The following is a 21,787-nucleotide window of genomic DNA, read 5'->3' on the forward strand; positions in this document are numbered from 1 at the left end:
GGAAACTCCAATTCTATTTGTTAAAGAAGGGGGATACTACAGATGGTATTAATTACAGAGAGTTGAATAAAGTGACAGTAAGATAAGTACCCGCTACCTCGATAGATGATTTGTTCGATCAATTGAAGGGAGCATCAATATTCTCCAAGATTGATTTGAGGTCGGGTACCATCAAGTAAGAGTGGCTGAGCAGGATATAGCAGACTGCTTTTCGTACAAGGTTGGGCACTATGAGTTTGTAGTGATGCCGTTTGATTGACGAATGCCCCAGCCGTTTTTATGGACTTGAAGATAGAGTATTCCATGCTGTCTAGATCAGTTCATCATGGTGTTCATTGATGATATCTGGTTTATTCTAAATCGAGAGAAGAGCATGAGGAACATTTGAGAAGTGTTGCAACGGTTGAGAGAAAGGCAGTTGTACGCTAAATTTTCTAAGTGTGAGTTTGGCTCAACCAAGTAATCTTTCTGGGCCATACTGTGTCTAAAGAGGGCATTTCAGTAGATCCGAGTGATAAAGGCAATACTTGAATGGCAGAGACCGAAGACAGTAAAAGAGGTCCGAATTTTCTTAGGCCTGCAAGTTACTACAGACGATTTGTTGAGGGGTTCACCGAGTTGGCTAAACCTTGACAGCTCTTACCAAACAGAAGACTCATTTTGTATGGTCAGAACTTGTGAGGATGTTTCCAAATGAAGAAGAGGTTAACATCAGCCAGTGTTAGTGTTACCATAGGAGGGTGTAGACTATGATATTTATACGGATGCCTCTTGCAAAGACTTGGGGCGGTGTTAATGCAATTAGGTAGGGTGATAGCATATGCCTCTCGGCCTGAAAGAGTATGAGACAAGATACCCTACGCATGACTTAGAGTTGGCAGCCGTGGTCTTTGCATTAAAGATTTGGAGCATTACCTTTATGGGGCAAGAGTAACATTTACACTGATCATAAGAGTTTAAAGTATTTCTTTACTAAGGAGCTGAATGAGACAGAGAAGGTGGTTAGAGCTGGTTAAGGATTATGAATGTGAGATCAAGTATCACCGAGGAAAGCCAACGTAGTAGCCGATGCCTTGAGTAGAAAAGCTTATTTGTCCCGACTCACTAGGCAGAAAGAGTTAATAGAAGAGTTTTGCAGAGAGCAGATCGAAGTGATTCCGGAAGGATTGCCAGGTTAGAGATTCAGTCTACTTTATTGAGGAAGTTAAAGAAAAACAATGGCTGATGGTGGTGTCAGAAAGTAGTGCAGCAAGTGTTTGAGGGCAAGACAGTGGAGTTCCACGTAGTTGATGTGCCCTCTATTTTCGAATCGGTTGTGCATTCCTCCGATATGAGTTGAAAAAGAGAATTCTTTTAGAAGCTCATGACACACCGTACACTGCTCATCCTGAGCAACCAAATGTACCAAGATGTAAGAGAGGCTATTGGTGGCCAGGTATGAAGAAGGCATAGCAGAGTTTGTAGCTAATGTCTAATTGTCAACAGGTGAAATCAGAACACCAAGGCCGTCAGGATTGCTTCAGCCACTTAGTATCCTGGAATGGAAATGGAGAGTATTTCAATGGATTTCATCACAAGTCTCCCTAGGGTACAGAGAGGTTATAATGCTATATGGTGATTGGATAGATTAACTAAGTCCGCTCATTTCCTTCCAGTAAAGAAGAGTATTACCTCGGATCAGTTGGCTCAAATTTATGTGAAGAGATAGTCAGGTTACATGGTGTACCCAATCATAGTGTCAGACAGAGATTCCAGATTTGTTTTAGCTTTCTGGGTGAGTTTACAGAGGAATTTGGGTACCCGTTTGGCATTCAGTACTGCCTATCATCCTCGACGGATGGCCAAATGAGAGAAACAAATCAGGTGCTTGAGAATATGTTGAGAGCCTGCTGCATGGATTATAGAATGTCATGGCATGAATGTTACCTTGGTGGAGTTTGCCTACAACAACAGTTATCATCTACGATTAAGATGGCGCCTTACGAGGCTTTGTATGGTAGCGATGCAAGTCTCCATTACACTGGGATGAAATAGGTGAAAAAGATGAGTTGATTACCGCTCTTGGGCCAGAGATGACTCAGAAGATGATAGAGGATGTAAAATTAATCAGAAAAAGAATGAAGCAAGCCCAAGATCGACAAAAAGTTATGCCGATTTAAAAAGGAAGAAGTGGAATTTCAGGTGGTGATAAAGTATTTCTGAGAGTTTCCTCGTACAAGCAGTGATGTGCTTCGGGAACAAAGGGAAGTTAGCACTGAGATTCATAGGTCCATTTGAGATATTACAACGATGGGTAAAGTTGCCTACAGATTGGCACTTCCACCTGTATGGACAAGGTGCATGATGTGTTCCATGTCTCACTGCTACGAAGTATGTAAGTGATCCCTCCCATATTCTGAGTGAGAGGACATTGAGTTAGCAGGTCTTGTGTATGAAGAACGTCCAATACAGATTCTAGATCGAAGAATTAAAGAACTCGAAACAAGAGTATTCCGCAAGTGAAGATCCTTTGGAGGAATCACAGAGTAGAAGAAGCGACATGGGAGGTAGAACGAGACATCAGATTCGCTCCCGAGTTATTCATGTGAATTTTGGGGACGAAATTCTTTTAAGGAGGGGAGAATTGTAACGCCCCGCTTGAGGTACGTACTTAAGATTTGCTGTATTACTTAAAAGTTCATTGATTCAGTTTCAATTGGTTTGTATGTTTATTGGTTAAGTGTTTGCCTTGGTTTTGGTTGAGATTTGGTGAATTTGGGAAATCCAATCTTCGCCGCGGCGATGAGATCTGCACCCATGGGTAGGTCTGCAGTGTTTTGCCGGGCGACGGAGGTCTTCGCCGCGCGAAGAGCCTCAAAGTTTCTTGAGTTTTCTAGAGAATTCTTCCTTTGGGGTATAATGACTATTCTACCCCTAATTAGTAGGAATAGTAGGGAGTAAATGTAAGGAAATTAAGTAGAGATGTGTTGGTAATAAGGGTGTATTTGCAAAGAATCAAAGGTATGGATGAATTTTCAAGGAAGAGCAAGGGCAAAATGGAAAATGATGGATATTATATAGCTAAAAGGATTAAGTGTAGAGAAAATCTTCATTTCACCCATTTCCCTGCCATAACCATTCTCTAACTTCTCTCAATTCTCCATCCATTCTTCCAAGATTTCTAAGGAGCTTTTGGGTAATTTTTTAGTAAAGATTTCATCTAAAGCATCCTAAGGTAAGGATTCTTGCTTTAGATATAGTTTTGCTTATATTGTATCTTGAAGCCTTATGGTTTTATGGTTAAAGGTGTAGAGAAGGGACAAGGACTAAGAAGAAGTATTGTGGAACCTCTCCATTAAAGGTATAAATCCAACAAAATTGAGATTTAAGAATTTATTTGAGTAAGATTGTGTATGTATATGTATGTTTATGCTTGCTGAGAAATTGAGATGTTATGAGTATGTATCTATGTTGATATGAATTTATTGAGTTATGAGAAGTGTTTGTATTGCATGATGATGAGTTGAGTTTGATTGAAGTTGGAGGGAGTTTTGAGCAAACCCTATGGGAGTGTTTTGCCTTGACAGGAAAGTAGAGTATATGAGGGAGTTTTCCTCCCATTTTGGATGATCAAAGAGAAGAGTAGAGTTATAGATAAGTAGAGTTTTGCATGCACATGAGTTGTTTGAGGAATGCCTAAGTAAATCTGCCCTATCACAGCTGTGACTTTCTAAGTAATTTTGGGCATCTTACGGATTGAACTGGGCTGAGACCCACACACAAGTTGTAGCCCTGTTTTTAAGCTTTAAAACGAGACCAAAACCGTAGCAATCTGATGTGTATAACGCAAGTTATGCCCTTTTTAGTGTGACCTGCGCCGAATGACTGTCTTTGATGTACCATTGCATTATGTTTTCATAAGTGCATTAGTGAGCATGAGCCTCCATATGCATTAATTATGCATTATAGAAATAGTAGAGAACTTTAAGTATGAGCTTTATTGAGAGAAAAGAGAGTAGAGTAGGTTGTGCGATGGGGAACCCGTGAGTAATGGGTATAGTTTCCCGCATTGAGAGAGCGACATGAGTAGAGAGAGAGAAGTGGTTTAGCCCGTGAGAGTACGCATGAGGGCTTACCCGAGAGTACCCAGAGAGAGTTTATACGCTCACATGGCCAAGGGTTCCGAATCCATGCATAACCGAGTCCGATCGGCTAGAATGGTAGAAGTCACGTAGAGTGGGGGTGAGTCTCGGTCGTGCCTCCGGTAAGATGAGGCCGTGACTACTAAAGAGAGTTAGTAGAAAAGAGTTATGAGAAAGAGAAAATAGAGAGAACTATAAGAGGGAGAGTAAATGAGATGTAAGGAAAGATTAGAGAGAGATAGTTACGGGGATAGATGCGTAGAGGATTTACTTACTGAGCATTAGTTGTGCTCACCCCGTTGTTTTTCATGTTTTGCAGATCTAGGTGAGACACGGTCGGATGGGCGTCGGCAAGCGAAGGGAATGGCTACACTGTCCACTTTGTTTTGATGTTTTGTACATGATACAACTTTTTGTATAAAGAATGTATATATTTAATAAAAGAAAAATTTGGGCCCAACTTTTTATACTATTTTATTAGTACAGTGTTTTGAGTATTTGAGTAGAAAGCGACTATACATGACATTAGGAAATATGTACCCTAGTGTTGGAACATTCACTTTATGGGGGCATTTGGTTCAGGAATGTTAGTACTGGGATGTTGGATTACTGAGATAGATTACCTTGGAAGATTACTGGGAATCTTTAGGAAAATATGTTTGGTTAGTTGGTGGGTATGTTATATTAATATGTTGGTTATGAGGAATAAATTGGTGGGTATGCTGTTTAAATTACTAATTGTCCCTTTTTATTAATATAATATTATTTTTATTATTATTTTTGAATAATTTCTTTTAACCCCAATATTTCAGATTTAGCTAAAACACCTCTGCTTATATAAACTTTAATTTATGATGAATCACCCCCACCTCCTATCCCGCCTGCCGCCACCGTCGATGTCTCCAAAAGTCCCCGTGGTACGTCACCATGACCAAACGCCGGATATGGCTGTTTCTGGCCATATTAATGGCCGAAACGGCCTATCGGGCCAGATCTGGACCAGATCTATTCCGGTCAAAATAGATCTAGCCGTTAATAGCCAATTTGGCCCAGACCTGGCCGTTAACGGCCAGTTCCATTGATCTGGCCTGATATGGCCGTTTTCGGCCATCATATGGCCGGAAACGACCATATCGAAGCCTCCCGGAGCCTCCCACATAATTTCCTTCTTTTTTAGGGTCTCTGGCGATTTCTCGGCGATGGTCCGTGGTGGTTGGCCCGTCGTCGTGTGGTGCTGGGTGCAGTGGTGGTCTGTAAATGATATTAAATATAAGGGCATTATTGTCCAAAATTTTAATTACAAGGGTAAATTGAAATGATATTAATATAAATTGTTTTTAAGTAGGTATTATTGTCAAATTTTTTATTAATAAGGGAATAAATTGTAACCAAAAAAAAAAAAATCTTGGTATTCTCATAATACCTAAGAAAATGGAGGTAATCAGATTACCTCTGATATTACTAATAGTACCCACTATTGGTATTTGAAGATTACCGATATCTTATATTACTTGACAACCAACATGGTAATCAAGTATATAAGATGACATTACCTTAGTAATCCCACTTCCCCCCCAACCAAAGGCCCCCATGTGATAAAATGATTATCTAATCGGCAAATACCCTGAATCTCAATACCCTACACTCTAAATTGCACCAATAATAGATGCTCAAATCAAAGGTGTTAATATCAAGTTGGTTTACGTTGCCGTGGCTCTAATTTAAAACGACTTCGAGCGAGAAATAATGGTTTTTAATGCCTAAATGATAGAATATGCTCGTCATAACCAAGTGAATTGCAACATAAGTTGCAAGTTCCAATCTACTCTTGAAATGAAGCAAAGACATTACTTGCCCAAATCTGAAAACGTGGACAAAATTCCCTATATCAAGAAATCCATTTCCTTGCACCAAGGTAAATGCTTTATGCTAGGAAATTGACGTTATAATCAATAAAACACCATAAGATTGCATCCCCTACAATTTGCTCATTAAACATTAAGTTAAGTTGACCTGGTGTTAAGAAGGTTTGTTTTCCTCATTGACTTCCTAGATCGAACCACTTTGGAGCCACCTACCACATTCGTGGTTTAGTTTGGAACATTAGAATTGTAGGGTGTTTAATGTGTCTCAAGGATTAGTTAAGTACACACAAATTGGTCTGAACACCTCGATTATCGAAAAAAAAAATTAAGATGGGGCAAATCCAAGACATTATATCATTTGGTTTTATGATGCTACAAAATCAATTCAGAATGATCATTAGAGGAGATAAAGATTTTTGGACGGCCCTAAGATGATACAATTCACTCCTGGAACATGTCAACACAACTCAACTTGTGATTTTTAACCTACTTGTCCATGTCAAGCCAGCGACATTATTATTTGCCCATATTTTAGCTCATGACATGATTTTCTCGACACTAGGAGATTCATTTCTTTGTGTAAGGAAATTTACTTCGTGCCACAAAATGGATAATTTAACGATGAAACACCCCCTGTGATAGAATGCTCACCAAGCAATCACATGTGGCGAAGCAGGGGTGGATCCAGCCCCTTCGAGGGTAGGCCTCAATTTTTTTTTAAAAAAAAATTGTTAATATATAGGCTCACAAAAATTGCTATTAATATATACCCGATCCCACTCTCCGATTTTTAAAAAATAAGAACTATATATATATAAGCCTACAAAAAACTTGCTAGTAATATATATATTCCAAGCTCACATCATATTAAAAGTTTAAAACTTTTTTCACTCTTCTTCTCCACGGCTCCACCTGTTTTTTTATGATTTCATCCCTAAAATTTTTTACTCTCTCATTCTCTCGTCCTCTTTCTTATGCTATTCAATCTTAAAACTGTTGAAGACTGAAATTGTTGAAACTTTCATTACTTAAGGTGCAACAATTAACTCAATTTTCTATTTTATCACTTTTAGGTATGTGTATTGCTCATTTCAATTTAGTTTATTTTATGGTTGAATCATGTTTATTTTTTTAGAGGATTTTTATTTTAATTTGAGGGAAAAAGACATGGATCTTATGAGTTTATTTTTTGTTTTGTGTCTAAGAATGAACATGTCTTCCTAAATTAAAACTTTAATTATATTTTAAAGGATGTTATTTTTCACCCTTCACCAACTACGTTTCTATATTTCAAACGTCACCGTTCAACAACTCAAAATAATTAAAGAAATTTGAGTTACTATCTATGTTTATACCAATAAATTTTTTTTTTTATTAATTCATATTAAAAGTTAACACAGCGTTGACTTAATTTAAGTTTTGGTTGAGTTTAACTTAAGCTAGGTCTCATCAAAATCATGAAAATTTATATTATAATCTTTTGAAGCCAAAAATAAAAAAAATAAAAAGAAGTTTTTGCTCAAAGTTTACTCAACTCATTTACTAAAAATTTTGTTTTTCATAGATTTATTCAAGTATAAAAGTATTATGTTATTACATTATTTTCTTTAGGTTTTTTATATTTTATTATTTTCTTTACTTAAAGTTTGGTGATTTTTTAAAGTTTTCACTAGTTGTTTGGCAAATAATGACGGAGCGACGGAGGCCCCCCTTGACAAAAATCCTGGATCCGCCTTTGTGGCGAAGCCAATATGTTTTATCATTTCGAAGTTATGTTGCTTTGATACTACTTAAATAATGGTCATTGAGAGAGGAAAAATATCCAGCCTCTAAGGATAAGAGACATGATTTACGGTTTTCTTAGAAATTTGTTAATGAATTCAATAAAGATTGACTTAAAACCTAATCTTACAAACTTTGTCTCATAACTCTATCGTGACAGCTCGTAATTGATCAGTTAGTAATGAAACATGCATGATTCATTACGAATTACCACATCAGGGTTGTGAAAAAAAGTTTTTGAGATTGATTTATAAGTGTAACTATACCCTAATAGATTTGGTGAGATGTATGTTAGAGGACATTATTACAAACTTATGTATACATTTTAAATTAGAAATATTGGATCATTTAAATTAGAAATAAACTAACAAACTTAAAATAAATAATATACAAAATATACAATTATTATATCAATTTATAAATAATTTAGATACGTGACAATGACATTATTCGTTTGGGGTAGCATATATTCTTTTATTAGTCTAATTTCCGAAACCCGTGGAAGTTTATTTTAGATGTTTTTTGCGCCTAAATTTTAAGTACTATTTCCACAAACAGTTGCAGTGCCTGGCAGTTAACGAGGCTGGAGCCGTTAGACAGGAAAAGCCAACCCAAGATATGTCCATTATGGGCCCACTATCAATTTTAACTAATCAACAATCAAAATCGCAAGAGTTCACGTGTCAGTCTCGGTACACGTGTCCTAGATGATGCGAAATTCAACCTAAGTAGTCTCGGGTGTTTACGGCTGCAGTGTAGTTGGTCAGCCCACGTGGTAAGATCCTACAAGTCCGATAGGCCCCATTCTAAGCGATCAGTCCTACAAAAACCTATCCACATGTCCAATGTTCTCGTATCTTCCAAATATCGTCAGCAACAACTACACAAAACTTCTTTTCTCTTTTTTGTTTATTTTCACTTATTATTTAAAAGCAAAATACATATATTTAATATTTTTATCTCTCATCGTACTCTATCTTCTTTCTTTCTAAAAAAGTTAAATCTGGACCGCGAACCAAGCTTTTCGCTCTGGTTCGTTGCCGCCCTCCACATCCCCTCTATATATTTCAACAGGCAAAACCCTAGCCCTTACTTTTCAATTCAAGTTATTTATTCAAGATTTCTCTAATTTTTTTTTTAACAAGTATAAGATCTACAAGATTAGAACCAAATATTCGAAGCTGTTTCGCTTAGATTAGCAAGAACTGTAAGCTTTTTCGGATCTTGAGATTCTCTTCGTCCAGTTTGTGTAGATTTGGATCTATAAAGAGTTTTTTAAATTTTTTTGAGAGGTGAGTTTGGTGTAATTTACGCTTTTGAAGAAGATATTTTTAAACTTTTGGTTCAAGTAACGGTTTAGCAGTTATTGACTTCTTGAAATAGTTGTTTTAATTGGTTTTGTATTCTTTGTTGTTCAGTTGAGTTATTTTTTCTGGTATTTGATTAGTGTGAAGAAATGATGTTATAGATTTTTTTTTCCTTTTCTTTTTGGTGCTAATTCAAATTCAATTTTGCATTTGATTTCAGAAGTTCATACTTTCGGAGATAATTCCAGTAAATTAGTGTTTTCTAGTTTCGTGTTCCGGGCTTCTTGAATGCTGTTATTTAAATTTGGGGGAAGTTTGGAATTCAATGGGAGAAAGTGCAGTTTGTGCGGAAATTCCAACAGATGGGAATATGATTGTTGAATGTCCGTCAGGAACTGAATTGAAGACAGAAGATGACTGTTTAAAAGACAATGTTGAATCAGAGTCATTTATCGAAAAGAAGCAAGCAAAAGAAGAGGCTGTATATGACGACATCAAATCTGAAGTTTCGAATCCCATTGTTTCTCCTAAAGAAATCACATCAAGCTTCCACGATATCATTAGCCAACAAATCGAATCAGATACAGTTAACCGTGTTGGGTGTGACAAGGTGACGTGCACAAGTTCAGAGGAAACTTTAAGCGAAGCAGATCGTAGTGAAAGTTCCCAGACCGAGACTTCTCGGAACAACAACACTTCAGGTGATGTTTCGACATCTCATGTAGTGTTAGAAATCCCAAAGCATCTTAGTTCATCATCTGGAATCAGGAAAATCACATTCAAGTTCAGCAAAAGAAAGGAAGATTATTTAGTCAAGTCTTCTGCACCTTTAGGGAATGAGGAAGCCGGCAGCCACTCTGTTTATGATGATGTGTATTCTTATAGGAAAGACTCACCTGAAGGGAGTCACCGTCACTTGTGTGCTCCAAACATGGAAATTAAGATGTCCAAGAAGGTTGTTCCGAATGAATATCCCACAAATGTAAAGAAGTTATTGTTAACGGGTATTCTTGATGGAGCGCGGGTCAAATATATTTCTACGCAGAAGGTAAATTTGGACTACTTATGTTTTTCTAGTATTTGCTACTTAAGTACATTTTAATTCATTTTGGACTTATTTGTTTATTTGTTCATCTTTTGTGAATTTAGAGGAAGCTGGATGGAATTATAAATGGTGGTGGTTATTTGTGTGGTTGTCCTTTATGCAATTTCTCAAAGGTAAGTCACTTTCAGTTTCAGTTTGTATTGTTTTCAGTTACAATAGTGTTTGTGTTGGTAATTGTGATAGTTAAATTATTCTGTTGTACACCAGGTTGTAAGTGCCCATGAGTTTGAGCAGCATGCTGGTGTCAAGACTAGACACCCGAATAATCACATATACTTGGATAATGGGAAGCCAATTTATAGTATCATTCAAGAACTAAAGAGTGCTCCACTTGGTATACTTGAAGAAGTGGTAAAAAATGTTGCTGGTTCTTCTGTCAATGAGGGATCTTTCCAAGTTTGGAAAGGTATTGTACGTTTGTCAATGTCTAGATGCATATTGGGTGCGTCCCTATTTCTGACATGTTTTTGTATTTGCAGCTAGTGTTCAACAAAGCAATGGAATGGTTGAGCAACACGAAAAGTTTAATGCTAGGTAAAAGAGCCTCAACTTTCAATTATTTCCATTTTTGAATGCAGATTCAGTCTTTCACTCTTCTTGGTCTCCTGCCTCCAAACAAAGTATATAGGGGTCACTTTTCATTTAGGTAGAATTTTGCTGACTTAGGTGTTGAGCTAGACTGGAATTTGCAGACTTCTTAGTCCTATGCCTTCTTACTTCTGTATGTTTCAACTAGCAGATTTACCTGTTTCTACCTTATCCCGCACAGTACCTGATCCTGCATACTGAATAATGCACAAAGCAAATACCAAAAATTTGACATGATTTGGTGGCAGTGATGTTTGATCTAATTGCATTTTCCATTTTTTTCCTTTGCATGTACTTTCTGTTTTTCTGATCATGTACTTTTCCTAACCAATGCGTTGAACTTGCAGCTGCTTCAGTCTATCATTAGAAGAAAGCATCAGCCCTTCGTCATGTTCCTTTGTGCAGAAGAATGGTGCTAGGCACCAATTATATACGAAGGAGATGCTTGAAGAGCAGAAACGTGGAGTGAAGAGGTTTGTTTGTTTTCATTTTCTTGACATCTACTATCTGGTTTGTAAATTTTATTTTCGTTTCTTGTCTTTATAATTATCTACTGTCTCGGAACTGAGATTGTGCCTGTTGTGCAGGCCTAGCTCCTATAGCTCTGTAACGCAACAAAAGAGAACTGCTGAAGGTGGCACAAAGAGAAGGTACCATTTCTGGTCTGCCATGCTTTTACTTCATTCTTCTTTGAAGTCTGTTTTGGTTGTTGGAACTCCAGAACCTGCTTGATTTAGACCCTGAGCACAATCAAAATAAGGAATACAGGAAATTTAAAAAAAACCATGTCGTGATTCAGAATAAGTGGTTGAATACCATCAAACAAATTTGAAAATTGAAATAAAAAATTTATTTTCTCTGTTTTCCTTGGGCATTAAAATATGAAATTAGTTTTTGATAAGATCTAGCATATAGTCAGTTATTAAAAACACTGAAAATACTACTGAGATAATTAGATTGTATCTTATCTTATGAAAATCATTTGCAGATTTCAAAATAAACCTTTGCTTTTCATGTAGTCTTTAACATGCAAAATTCGTTTGTTTATTGGCAGGGATAATGATCTACATCGGCTGCTTTTTCTGCCAAATGGACTTCCTGATGGGGAATTATTGACTTACATTGTGAAAGGACAGGTGCTACATTCGATGTCTATCCTAATTGATGATTGTATGATATACTGCTACTAGTACATGTCTGTTGTTGTAAATTTAATTGTTATGATGTGTTTTTTCCAGAGATTACGTGCTGGCTACAAGCAGGGAAACGGTATAGTCTGTGGTTGCTGCAACAGAGAGGTATAATTATACTGTAGAGTTTCAATGAGCATATAATTCTACCTTTCTTCTCCCTTTTCTCTCCGTCTCTCAGCTTATTATTTTTTTTTTTTCTTCCTTGATGAGCAGATTAGCCCTTCTCAATTTGAAGCTCATGCTGGAATGGCAGCCAGGCGTCAACCGTGAGTAGTCCTTAATGTTATGTGATTTCTTGTTGGAGTGTTTTCTTTATCATTTAAATTGAATTTATACGTCTTTGTGCAGCTATCGCCATATCTACACTTCAAATGGACTGACACTTCATGATATAGCCATGTCATTGGCACATGGGCGAAGCCGTTCCACTGGTGGCAGTGATGATATGTGCACAATATGTGGAGATGGAGGGAGTCTGCTTCTTTGTTATTGCTGCCCTCGGGCCTTTCATCCAGGTTGGTATTTCGTGTTTGATCAATTATTTTCTTACCAGTGCTTCCTATTATAGCTTATAGATCCATAAATATGTTATTTCTCTTGATTGATAAAAAATGTTATGTGTTTTGGTTTTTGTCAGTGAATCATGGTAATCTTTTCCAGCAACTGTTTTAATTATTTTTGTTGGGCTTGGCCTAAGCTTCTCAAAACTATATGTTATTTGTCTTAGTTTTGCTACCTTTCACTTTTTATTTCAATAACGCTTCTTGGTCTCTGAAGTATCAGAATATTGGATAACATGTCAGCTTATTTTTCTTTCATTTGTTTTATTTTGGGAGTAATGTCGTAAATAATGTATTTTGTTTTAATTTTGTATGTAACTCAATATTCTTGTTTTGGTGTTAAAGCTCTGTTTCTTGATTGATGTGTTCTTGCAGCGTGCTTAGATTTACAGTGGACTCCTGAAGGTGATTGGCATTGTCCAAATTGCAGAGAGAAATTTGGCCCTGATCGGGTGGATGCTGTTGGAGATTCTTCTAGTATGGCCAGATCAATGCTTTTGCAGAGAGATTTAGAATTACCAGAAATCGATATTGGTGGTTGTGTTGTTTGTAGGTTGGTTCTTTTTGAATATTTAGTTAATCTTTTATTTGCTTGTAGTAGTAAGATGACATATTATTTGTTTGTATGCATGCACATGAGTTTATGTATATTTATACTTGGAAAGAAACGAGATATAATTTATTTAAGAGTAGAAATGTGCTTGAAGCTCTTATCTTTGTTTTAGAGGTATAAAGACTTGTTTTGAATGTTCAAAACCATCAAGAATAAGGTATGGTGGATTTTTTATTCTTCACTTGTTATGTAATGATGATAAAAGCAAATTGTTTGCTGGGTACCTTTTCCCCTTTCTTTTGGAAATATCTCTAGGCATTCATATGCATTTTTTTCTGCTTAGATCTCATCCTCTTTTCTTATGGTATCTCTGCAAAAGACATTTTGAAGATGGTTTTCGAGGAAAAGATTGATATTTGGTGGATAAATAGGGTTGACCTGAAGAAAACTGACTGTAGAAAACCAATTTGTAGCACTTAGGTGTGAAAGTAATTAAATCTGTATAAGTTGGAAATCGAAGCTGTCAGTTGCTTTAGGGCTTCCCATTAATAAGTGTTCTATACTTGCTTTCTGGGTTGGAGGTCTTTTACTTTTGTTTCTTCGATTTATTTGTTTGATTGTTTCCCTGTTAGGTGCCATTGATATGATCTACTTTTAATTAATTGTGTTAATAAATTGTTACTGTTTCCTTCTGTTCAGGGCTCATGATTTTAGTGCTGGCATCTTTGATGATCGAACAGTTATTTACTGCGATCAAGTATGTTTGCGCTTTTTGCTTGGCAATTTTGTGAATATATTATTCGAAGTCTGGCCATTGTTCTTTTCTTTGTCTTTTTATTTTACTTATACATATTTTTTTCTTAGTGTGAGAAGGAGTTTCATGTTGGTTGCTTGCGGGATAGCGGGCTTTGTGATTTAAAAGTAAGTCTAGATACCATGTGATAGTTTTATATGATTGTTGCTTCTAGATGAAATGCTTATGGTTTTCCTGCATCTTCCTTCAGGAAATCCCCAAGGATAAGTGGTTCTGCTGTGATGACTGCACCAGAATCCATGTGGCCCTACAAGATTCTGTTTCTAACGGAGCGCAAATGATTTCAGCTTCATTGTTAAGTACAATAAACAAGAAACATTTAGAGAAAGGTATTTTTTCTGCTGGAGCTGCAAATGATGTTCAATGGCGAATCCTAAGGAAAGCCCAATCTATGGAGGAGAAATCATTACTTTCTAGCACTACTGCAATATTTCGAGTAAGTTTCTTTGGTACCTCACTGGATCTTCTCTTCAATTTTATTTTTTGAAAATACACAACTGTTATTGAGGAAGCATAATATTCTGTTGCTTTCTATCTGTTTCCCTGGATGGTTTATCCTAGTTGCTGCCATTAGTGACTTATCGAAAATGTGCATATTATTTCAATACATCACAGTCAGTAATTGACATGTCCTCATTATTTCTTATGAAAAAGAAAAAAAGAAAATCTGTTTATTGTTGTTTTAGTTGTATGCTCGTACTTTCATCTTCTATTAAGCACACAAAGAAAATCATAAAAGTTATGATTTTGGAAGTAATGGGGGACTCTGAGGAGTGGCTGCAACAAAATATCATATATAATAAAGAATTCACTCAAGAGTAATGACTCGTTGTTGTTAAAGTATTGCATAGCTTAAGTCTGGATAAGTTGATTATTCTGCATGTAAGATGTATTTATTATATTCTTTGTATACTTATTATCTTGTCTGTGCTGTTTTTCTACAGGAATGTTTTGATCCAATTGTTGCGGAATGTGGACGTGATCTGATTCCTCTTATGGTCTATGGGTAAGTCTTTTAGTTAAGTGGCAATTTAAGCTACTCTGCAATGTTACTGTACTAGGTGATCTTTTTCTACATTGTTTTTGGCACTTAGATTTTTTTTTTTTGTTGCCATATTGAAACTGTCAATTCCATTAGGACAGTGAGGTCTATGATTTGTGTAATGGGGCTTCTCAAAGAAATTGTTGCAAGCCTATAGAAGGATGGGCTTTTTTGTTTCTAGTTAAGCAATAACCAATTCCTTGTTTATCTTTTGATGTAATTGAAGCTCATTTACATCCACTTTAACCAAGAAATGACTTGCTCTTAGATATACATTTATTGAGGCTATTATACATTAGACATGTACGTTTACACAAGGAGTTCTTTCTTTTTATTGCGTTACTGTGGATGAGCTTATATTGTGTGCTTTGCTTCCTGAGCCTTGTTAGGAGGGGAATATATTCTTTTCATGACTTTCAGATACAAAATTTGTCAATTTGTTGATTTTAGCTTAATATTTTCTCATCATTTTATCAGTGTGGAAATATAAGACTACCAAGTAGTGTTAGAATTTTATTATGATGCTTATAATTTTGAATTACACGAAAATGATTTTTTTTCTTTCAAATTGTTTGTTGATCATCTATCATGTTTTGATTTCACTGGACTTGGTATCTGTAAATTCGTGATGTTCTACCGTTATATATTTTAATCATTGTTCTTTGAACGGATTGCAGGAGAAACATATCTGGTCAAGAGTTTGGAGGAATCTATTCTGTCATTTTAATGGTGAAGTAAGTTTCTCTGTGGTCATATTTTCACTTCTGTTTGTGTTCTTAATTTCTCGGTATCGATTTTAATTCTACTTGTATTACTGATTTCTTATTCCATTAATTTGATCGTTGCATGCTTATTTTGTCTGCAGTTCTGTTGTTGTATCTGCTGGCCTTTTAAGGATATTTGGTCGGGAGGTTGCTGAGCTCCCCCTAGTGGCTACAAGTAGAGGATATCAAGGAAAAGTATGCATTTAATATCTTGGATGAGACGAACCTTCATTTAGCTGTTAATATTAATTTTTTGTACATATTTGAGGTACCCAGGCTTACATTTTATTTTATTAATATTTTTAAAGGGTTGTTTCCAAGCATTATTCTCGTGCATTGAGAGGTTGCTATGTTCCCTGAATGTGGAAAATCTGGTGCTCCCTGCGGCTGAGAAGGCTGAGTCAATCTGGACAAAGAAATTTGGCTTCAGGAGGATGAGCAAGGAGCAAGTAAGTGCATTTTTTTAACATAGGTTTCGCCAAAGTCATAGTTCTTTAATTATAAAGCGGTAAAACCATTATTGGTTGAATAGGCCTAGAGAATGCTGGTTAAACAATGCTTTTGTATTTAAGCTGCACAAACAGGCTATGTAACAGAATGTGTTCACATGGAAACATTATTTTCTATGCGAACGTAGAAACAAAAAACATTAAGAAACAAAACAAAACTAATGCAAAGTCTTCAAAATCTCCATGTGCACAACATTTTTGAAAAAGCATCAGGTTGATTTTGAGTGTGCTAAATACTGTAAGAAATCTTAACCTGTTGACAAACAAATTAATCAGCAGAACAAATTGGGGAAAAATAAACAAAGAACAGAAACTTTTTTTTTTTTTTTTTTTTTTGGACTCCTTACTGAAGTTTATACTTAAAAAGTTCAAATATCGTCATCTTCAATATTAGATTATGGAACAAGCTGATGGCACTCATGAAATTATTTTGTTGTTTAGCTATCGAAGTACCAAAGAGAGATGCAGCTAACCATTTTCAAGGGAACATCAATGCTAGAGAAGAAGGTTCAGTATCAATCAGAGAATTCGTTGTGAAGCTTCTGGTCAGACATTGCTGTGTTTGGTGTTCGCTGATATTGTATTACTGCCGCTAGTTTGATTTTGTTTAATATTTTTTCCTATTATTTTTTTTTTCCTTTGGTGGGGTTGGATTTGGAGTGTGTGGAGCAGTGAACAGTCTGATTGAAGATTGTTTGTTCTGTCCTTGTACAATTTAGAAGTAGAAAATGTGAGGGGGTGAGGGTGTGATAGTGAAGAGTAAATGTACAAAGAACCAGTGCATGCTGACCTTTTATTATGCATGCATGAGGCAAGGAAATTTTTTTATTAAATTCTAATTTATGTTGCTTGAATGTAATCCCTTGTCTAGATGTAAAAATTTCAGCAAGTGTTGGCCATTGAAGAAAATTTAACTGTCTACTTTTTATGATCATATCCAGAGTTTTGATTCAGATGGGAAAAGGATTCTTCTCTCTTATTTATTCATTTTTGTTGTATTTTTTATTTTTGTTTATTAAACTTATTTATGATTCTTTGTGGATGCGTTCTTCACGCTTAATATGATAGCCTTCAGGTCCTTCACGATTCAGCTGATTCATCAATACTTAACAGTTTCTGTTAAGGTGTGTTGTCTACGTCTCTCTTACAAGACACTATCTTCTTAATAATAAAATTAATCACTATTATTCATGATAACTAAATAAGTAAAAGAAGCTAAGCCCTTTTTTATTCTAATAATAATCTTAAAATTTGAATACAAATGCAGTTGTGAAATGTATGTAAACAAAATTGGAATCGAGGTCCTTGGGTCATTATAACTTTTATCTGGCTAGTAGTTTTAAGCACTATTTTAAAACTCAATTCGGCTTAGTCGGTTTAATTGGGACTCGAAAGTTTATCGAGTTATGTTAACATTATTCATATTCACCCAAAACCTTAGAATTTGGGATGATGATCGGCGAACAATTGAAGATCGGGATATTGAGGCTTTTCAAGAGAAAGTGTAGGTGAATGCAAGGGTGGTGAGAGAGTAGATTTTCGGTGAGTGAATCGACCGAAAATTGAAAAAAAAGTAGCAACGGCAACAATCGACTTTTGTCGGCGATTGGTGAGGTTAACGAGGGTAGGGTGAGGTGGGTTTTGGTCGGGAGGAAGAGGGGAGTATTTTTGGGGTGATGGGGAGGGTTGTCGACGTCAGCGTCGGTGAAATCTGGCATCAGTGAGATAAGATTTGGCCTGGAATGTCGATGCCAGTGTCGGTGAGATTTAGCTTGGAATGTTGATGCCGGCATCGATGAGATTTGGCTTAGAATGCTGACGCAACCGATTTCGACAAGATCTTGGGTAGATTTTTAGGGGAATGGGCTCAAGGGACGATTAGGGTTGCATTTCGGGTGTCGTCGTCGTCAACCAATTGCTGACCGATTTGTATTTGGAATGTGTTTGCTAAATTTCAAACTTATAGGAGCTTAACATAATTTTTAGGGGTGTATTTGCTGAATTTTAAAAATTGTCCCCGGTTTGACTGGTCGATCAAATTGGTTAAACCGATCTACCTAGGACCCAACAACTTTGCCGGGTTTCACCCCGGATTGGGTTTTAAAATATTGATTTTAAGGTCTTAAAAAATTAGTTAAGACACGTGTAAACTAACCCGAATACTCTGTCCAAAAAAAATTAGAAACGAGACCTATAGGTATACATAAACTGACAACATTCAGGTCACGAAAAAAAAAAAAAAAAAAAAAATCGAGACCGATAGTAATATCAGTATCAACAAAAATAAAATATAACAAGTATCACTGGGGCCACGTCGATGGTGATGATATTATATTGTACATGGTACTTCATAGTGGTGCTGGTACCGTATAACTCGTTTCGCGAGGATTCCACTGGTTCACTAAACCCTAAAAAGTCTTAAAACCCTAAATTCCTCACCGCCGTTTCTTTGAATCGAATAATCCAATATTTGATTCGATGGCGTTCGCTTCCAGCTTTCGTCGCGTCCTTAGCTCTGGCTCTTCCGTTCTCCAATCTCAACTGGCTACCGTTCGTTTTAGTTCAACTCTTACTTCCCCTAAACTCTTCGTCAGTGGTAATTATGTTTGTTTTATCCTGTATGTTTGTTTTGTCGTTTAAATTTTCCATGATTCAATAACAACTCTCAGGTTTTAAATTTTCTTTATTTTAAATTTATGTTTTAATTTTATTGACTGTAATGAACCAATTTATTATAAATTTTCGTTAACATAAGATATATACGTTAATACTGAATAAGAATAATGAAATTTTTTAGCTGCATTCATTGCAACTTAAGCTAGGTTGTTTAACAAGCCAGTAGTTTGAGATTGGGAGGAGAAAATTATAAGTATGTAATTGTGAACCTAGTCATTACTGTGAGTTAAATGAGTTTGAAGTATAATACTAGGGTGAGTGGTACTAGAGCTCTTATTCCTGAATGTATCTGTGAATTGAATTTTGTTTGTGGTGACGTGTGAATCGGCTGCTAATCCCCTTTGAAATATTGGAAACAAAAGTGTCTACAGTGAGTTAAAAAAAAAAAAAAAAAGGACATATCGTTTGGACTGGTTATTTACCATTTCATTGAATGGTTCTAATCCATGCTTCTGAATAGGTTCAGCTTAGCGTTTGCCTGAAGGAAGTCTTTCCCTTCTTATAGTAGAGTAGGGGAAGTCAATGTCATACCTGGACCTAGATGTTGTTTAATCTAGCAACAAACTCTGAAAGAATGGTTTCAGACTCTCTCTAGTAGTCATCGATGTGTTTGGGAGAACTGAGTTGCCATCTGACATTTCAATCAAGCAACAAACTCTGAAAGAAAGGTTTCAGACTTTCTTTAGTAGTCATTGGAGTGTTTGGGAGAACTGAGTTGCCATCTTACGTTGTGTATCGAAAAGTGGATTGTATTACCATTCTGTGGGATCTTGGTCTATGTTAGAATGACATTATGGTGTTCTCTTGCATCATTAATACCTATGTTCTTTTTACTGAAATACCTCAAATTTCACTATTGCAGTTGGTTAATACATGTCACAACTGTAAAGCATTTGCTTGAAACCCTATTTTTCATTGACATACACTATTCAGAGGCATCCCTTATCCTTGCTCTAGTGATATCATAACCCGAAGCCAAAAAAAAATTTTTTTCTTTGTTTTGTTTTTAAAGGTGATTAGCCACTGATGTATGATTCTCTGCATGAACTAGATATATTTCTTGAAGCATATTACTAAAAATTGCCTGTTAGGATTTAGACAGTTTGTAGATTTGATTAACTCCCATCATGGTATTATAAGCAGGTCTGTCAAGACTTACAACTGATGAAAGGCTTAAGGAGGCATTTTCTTCATTTGGACAGCTTCTTGATGGTAAGTTAAAACGTAAAAGTATATTGTTGGTTGTATTTATATTCCACATCATTGTGGTTTAATCTTATGCTTTCTAATGCATTCATTCTGCAGCAAAAGTTATAACGGACAGAATGTCTGGAAGATCAAAAGGGTTTGGTTTTGTTACGTATGCAACCATAGAGGAAGCTGAGAAGGCTAGAGAAGGAATGAACGCAAAGTTCTTGGATGGATGGGTTATTTTTGTTGACCCTGCTAAACCAAGGGAGTCCAGACCACCTCCTCCGCGTCAATCAGAATCGCAACCCTCTGAGACAGGTTTCAGAACAAACAAGACAATCGGATGGTGTGGGTGATTTAAGGTGGTTGACGGTATTCATCATACTAGAAGACTATTTACAGAATGCACTCCCTTATTTTTCCTACTAACATCTTGTATTCATGAAGATGAGGGATTGGTGGTCATAATTTTGTTATGATTTATTTGGACAAAAGTCATTTTGGATTGGTGGTCATAATTTATTTATGATTTATCAATTGATTTATTTGGAATTATGGGAACCTATAGCACTTCACTTGTATTCATTCTTGATCTGGTAATTGTACGGTGATATACATCTTTTGGTTCCTGTTTAAAAATAAAATCCTCAAAAGTAGTCATAACTCAGCTTGTTAGATAAATGTTTTAGATAAATACTGTGATAATGTCTGTCAGATTTATTTTGCTCAAATACATTAGCCTGCAAAAATATGTAAACGAATAAAAATATAAAGGAAACTTGTTTTCACAAACAAAATTTGCATTAAGAGATGATATAGATCCTGTAAAAAAGGAAATACACTTTGGGGCTGTTTGGATCGGTTTGATATTATATAACGGGGGTAATATATTTTAAATTGGGCATAGAATCATGTTTGGTTATTTTGTAAAAAAACATTTCCGGAAAAAAAAATGTCAAATAGTGCTAAATTGGGGGTAAATCAGTGGGAATAATATTTAGAGGGGGGCGGGGTTTGGTATTAAAATATTATTTCGGTAATCCAAATTTCTGTCCAATTTTGTCCCAAAACAGTAGACAATGTAGATGAAAATATCCTTGGCTTTGTTAATAATTATAAAACATCTAATTTGCACAAGAAGACGGATTTGTCATTAGTTTTTTAATTTTTCAGACAAAATTGCCCTACTTAGTATCAATATTTTCATAAATGCCATGAAATATTGTTGTGCCTATATTATCCTTACATATTTGCATATTGTGACCAAAACACTCCCACCTACCACAGTGCCAGATTCTGGCCACCACCGTCGGAATCTGGTTGGAATCTACCGTTACGACTCAGACTGGTCAAATCTGACCAGTGGTGTGTCAATCTGGCATTTTCCGACTGCAAAAGGCCAGATTTGGCCGTCGTTGACTGTCAAGGACAGTCATTTCTTTGGCCATCGTTGACGGCTAGATCGGTGAATAAATAGCCATTTTCGATCGTTTTTAGGCCGTTGTGACAGATTCTAGCCACCACTGACTGTGGTTGCGGGAATCTGGCAACTATGGGTGAGTGGGTGGGGTTGTTTTTGTTAATTTTTAAACTTTTTTTTTTCTTGAGGTGTTTAATTAAGTTAATAAACTTAAGGGGTCTAAAAGTAATTAAAAAATGAATAATGTTTCCCAAATAATTAAACAAACAAGTATTTTGGGAATATGATAGGGAATAG

The 21,787-nt window shown here is 36.0% G+C and overlaps 2 protein-coding genes across 4 annotated transcripts; both read left to right on the top strand.

Moving 5' to 3' along the window:
- The first annotated feature begins 8,720 nt into the window (after positions 1 to 8,720).
- Positions 8,721 to 16,819, top strand: LOC116117995. 3 transcript variants are annotated; one of them, XM_031403977.1, is made up of 20 exons: positions 8,721 to 8,842; positions 9,296 to 10,123; positions 10,225 to 10,293; positions 10,388 to 10,586; positions 10,660 to 10,714; positions 11,116 to 11,241; positions 11,356 to 11,418; positions 11,823 to 11,904; positions 12,007 to 12,066; positions 12,175 to 12,227; positions 12,310 to 12,476; positions 12,897 to 13,074; positions 13,774 to 13,831; positions 13,939 to 13,995; positions 14,079 to 14,324; positions 14,833 to 14,894; positions 15,608 to 15,664; positions 15,796 to 15,889; positions 16,003 to 16,143; positions 16,645 to 16,819. In XM_031403977.1, exons 2-20 carry the CDS (start codon positions 9,401 to 9,403, stop codon positions 16,738 to 16,740), a joined length of 2,586 nt encoding a protein of 861 aa, XP_031259837.1. In that variant the 5' UTR covers positions 8,721 to 8,842; positions 9,296 to 9,400; the 3' UTR covers positions 16,741 to 16,819. The 3 variants fall into 3 exon arrangements, with proteins under 3 accessions (XP_031259837.1, XP_031259836.1, XP_031259838.1); XM_031403976.1 differs by having other exon boundaries at positions 8,742 to 9,060; XM_031403978.1 differs by having other exon boundaries at positions 8,742 to 8,975.
- A 1,824-nt stretch (positions 16,820 to 18,643) lies between these two features.
- LOC116118020 (organelle RRM domain-containing protein 2, mitochondrial) lies at positions 18,644 to 20,474 on the top strand. The gene is made up of 3 exons (XM_031404010.1): positions 18,644 to 18,799; positions 20,023 to 20,091; positions 20,185 to 20,474. The coding sequence occupies exons 1-3, from the start codon at positions 18,682 to 18,684 to the stop codon at positions 20,424 to 20,426; spliced, it is 429 nt and encodes a 142-aa protein (XP_031259870.1). The 5' UTR covers positions 18,644 to 18,681; the 3' UTR covers positions 20,427 to 20,474.
- The last annotated feature ends 1,313 nt before the right edge of the window (positions 20,475 to 21,787 follow it).

The sequence above is a fragment of the Pistacia vera genome, unplaced genomic scaffold (assembly GCF_008641045.1).
Source record: "Pistacia vera cultivar Batoury unplaced genomic scaffold, PisVer_v2 Contig829, whole genome shotgun sequence".
Classification (NCBI taxonomy): Eukaryota; Viridiplantae; Streptophyta; class Magnoliopsida; order Sapindales; family Anacardiaceae; genus Pistacia; species Pistacia vera.

Excerpts from the sequence above, each read along its gene's own strand:
- LOC116118020 (XM_031404010.1), top strand. The coding sequence starts at position 18,682 with ATGGCGTTCGCTTCCAGCTTTCGTCGCGTCCTTAGCTCTGGCTCTTCC. Across the intron at positions 18,800-20,022 it reads CCCTAAACTCTTCGTCAGTG|GTCTGTCAAGACTTACAACT; the intron begins GTAATTATGTTT and ends TATTATAAGCAG. Across the intron at positions 20,092-20,184 it reads ATTTGGACAGCTTCTTGATG|CAAAAGTTATAACGGACAGA; the intron begins GTAAGTTAAAAC and ends TTCATTCTGCAG.
- LOC116117995 (XM_031403977.1), top strand. The coding sequence starts at position 9,401 with ATGGGAGAAAGTGCAGTTTGTGCGGAAATTCCAACAGATGGGAATATG. Across the intron at positions 13,996-14,078 it reads GCGGGCTTTGTGATTTAAAA|GAAATCCCCAAGGATAAGTG; the intron begins GTAAGTCTAGAT and ends ATCTTCCTTCAG. Across the intron at positions 15,890-16,002 it reads GTAGAGGATATCAAGGAAAA|GGTTGTTTCCAAGCATTATT; the intron begins GTATGCATTTAA and ends ATATTTTTAAAG.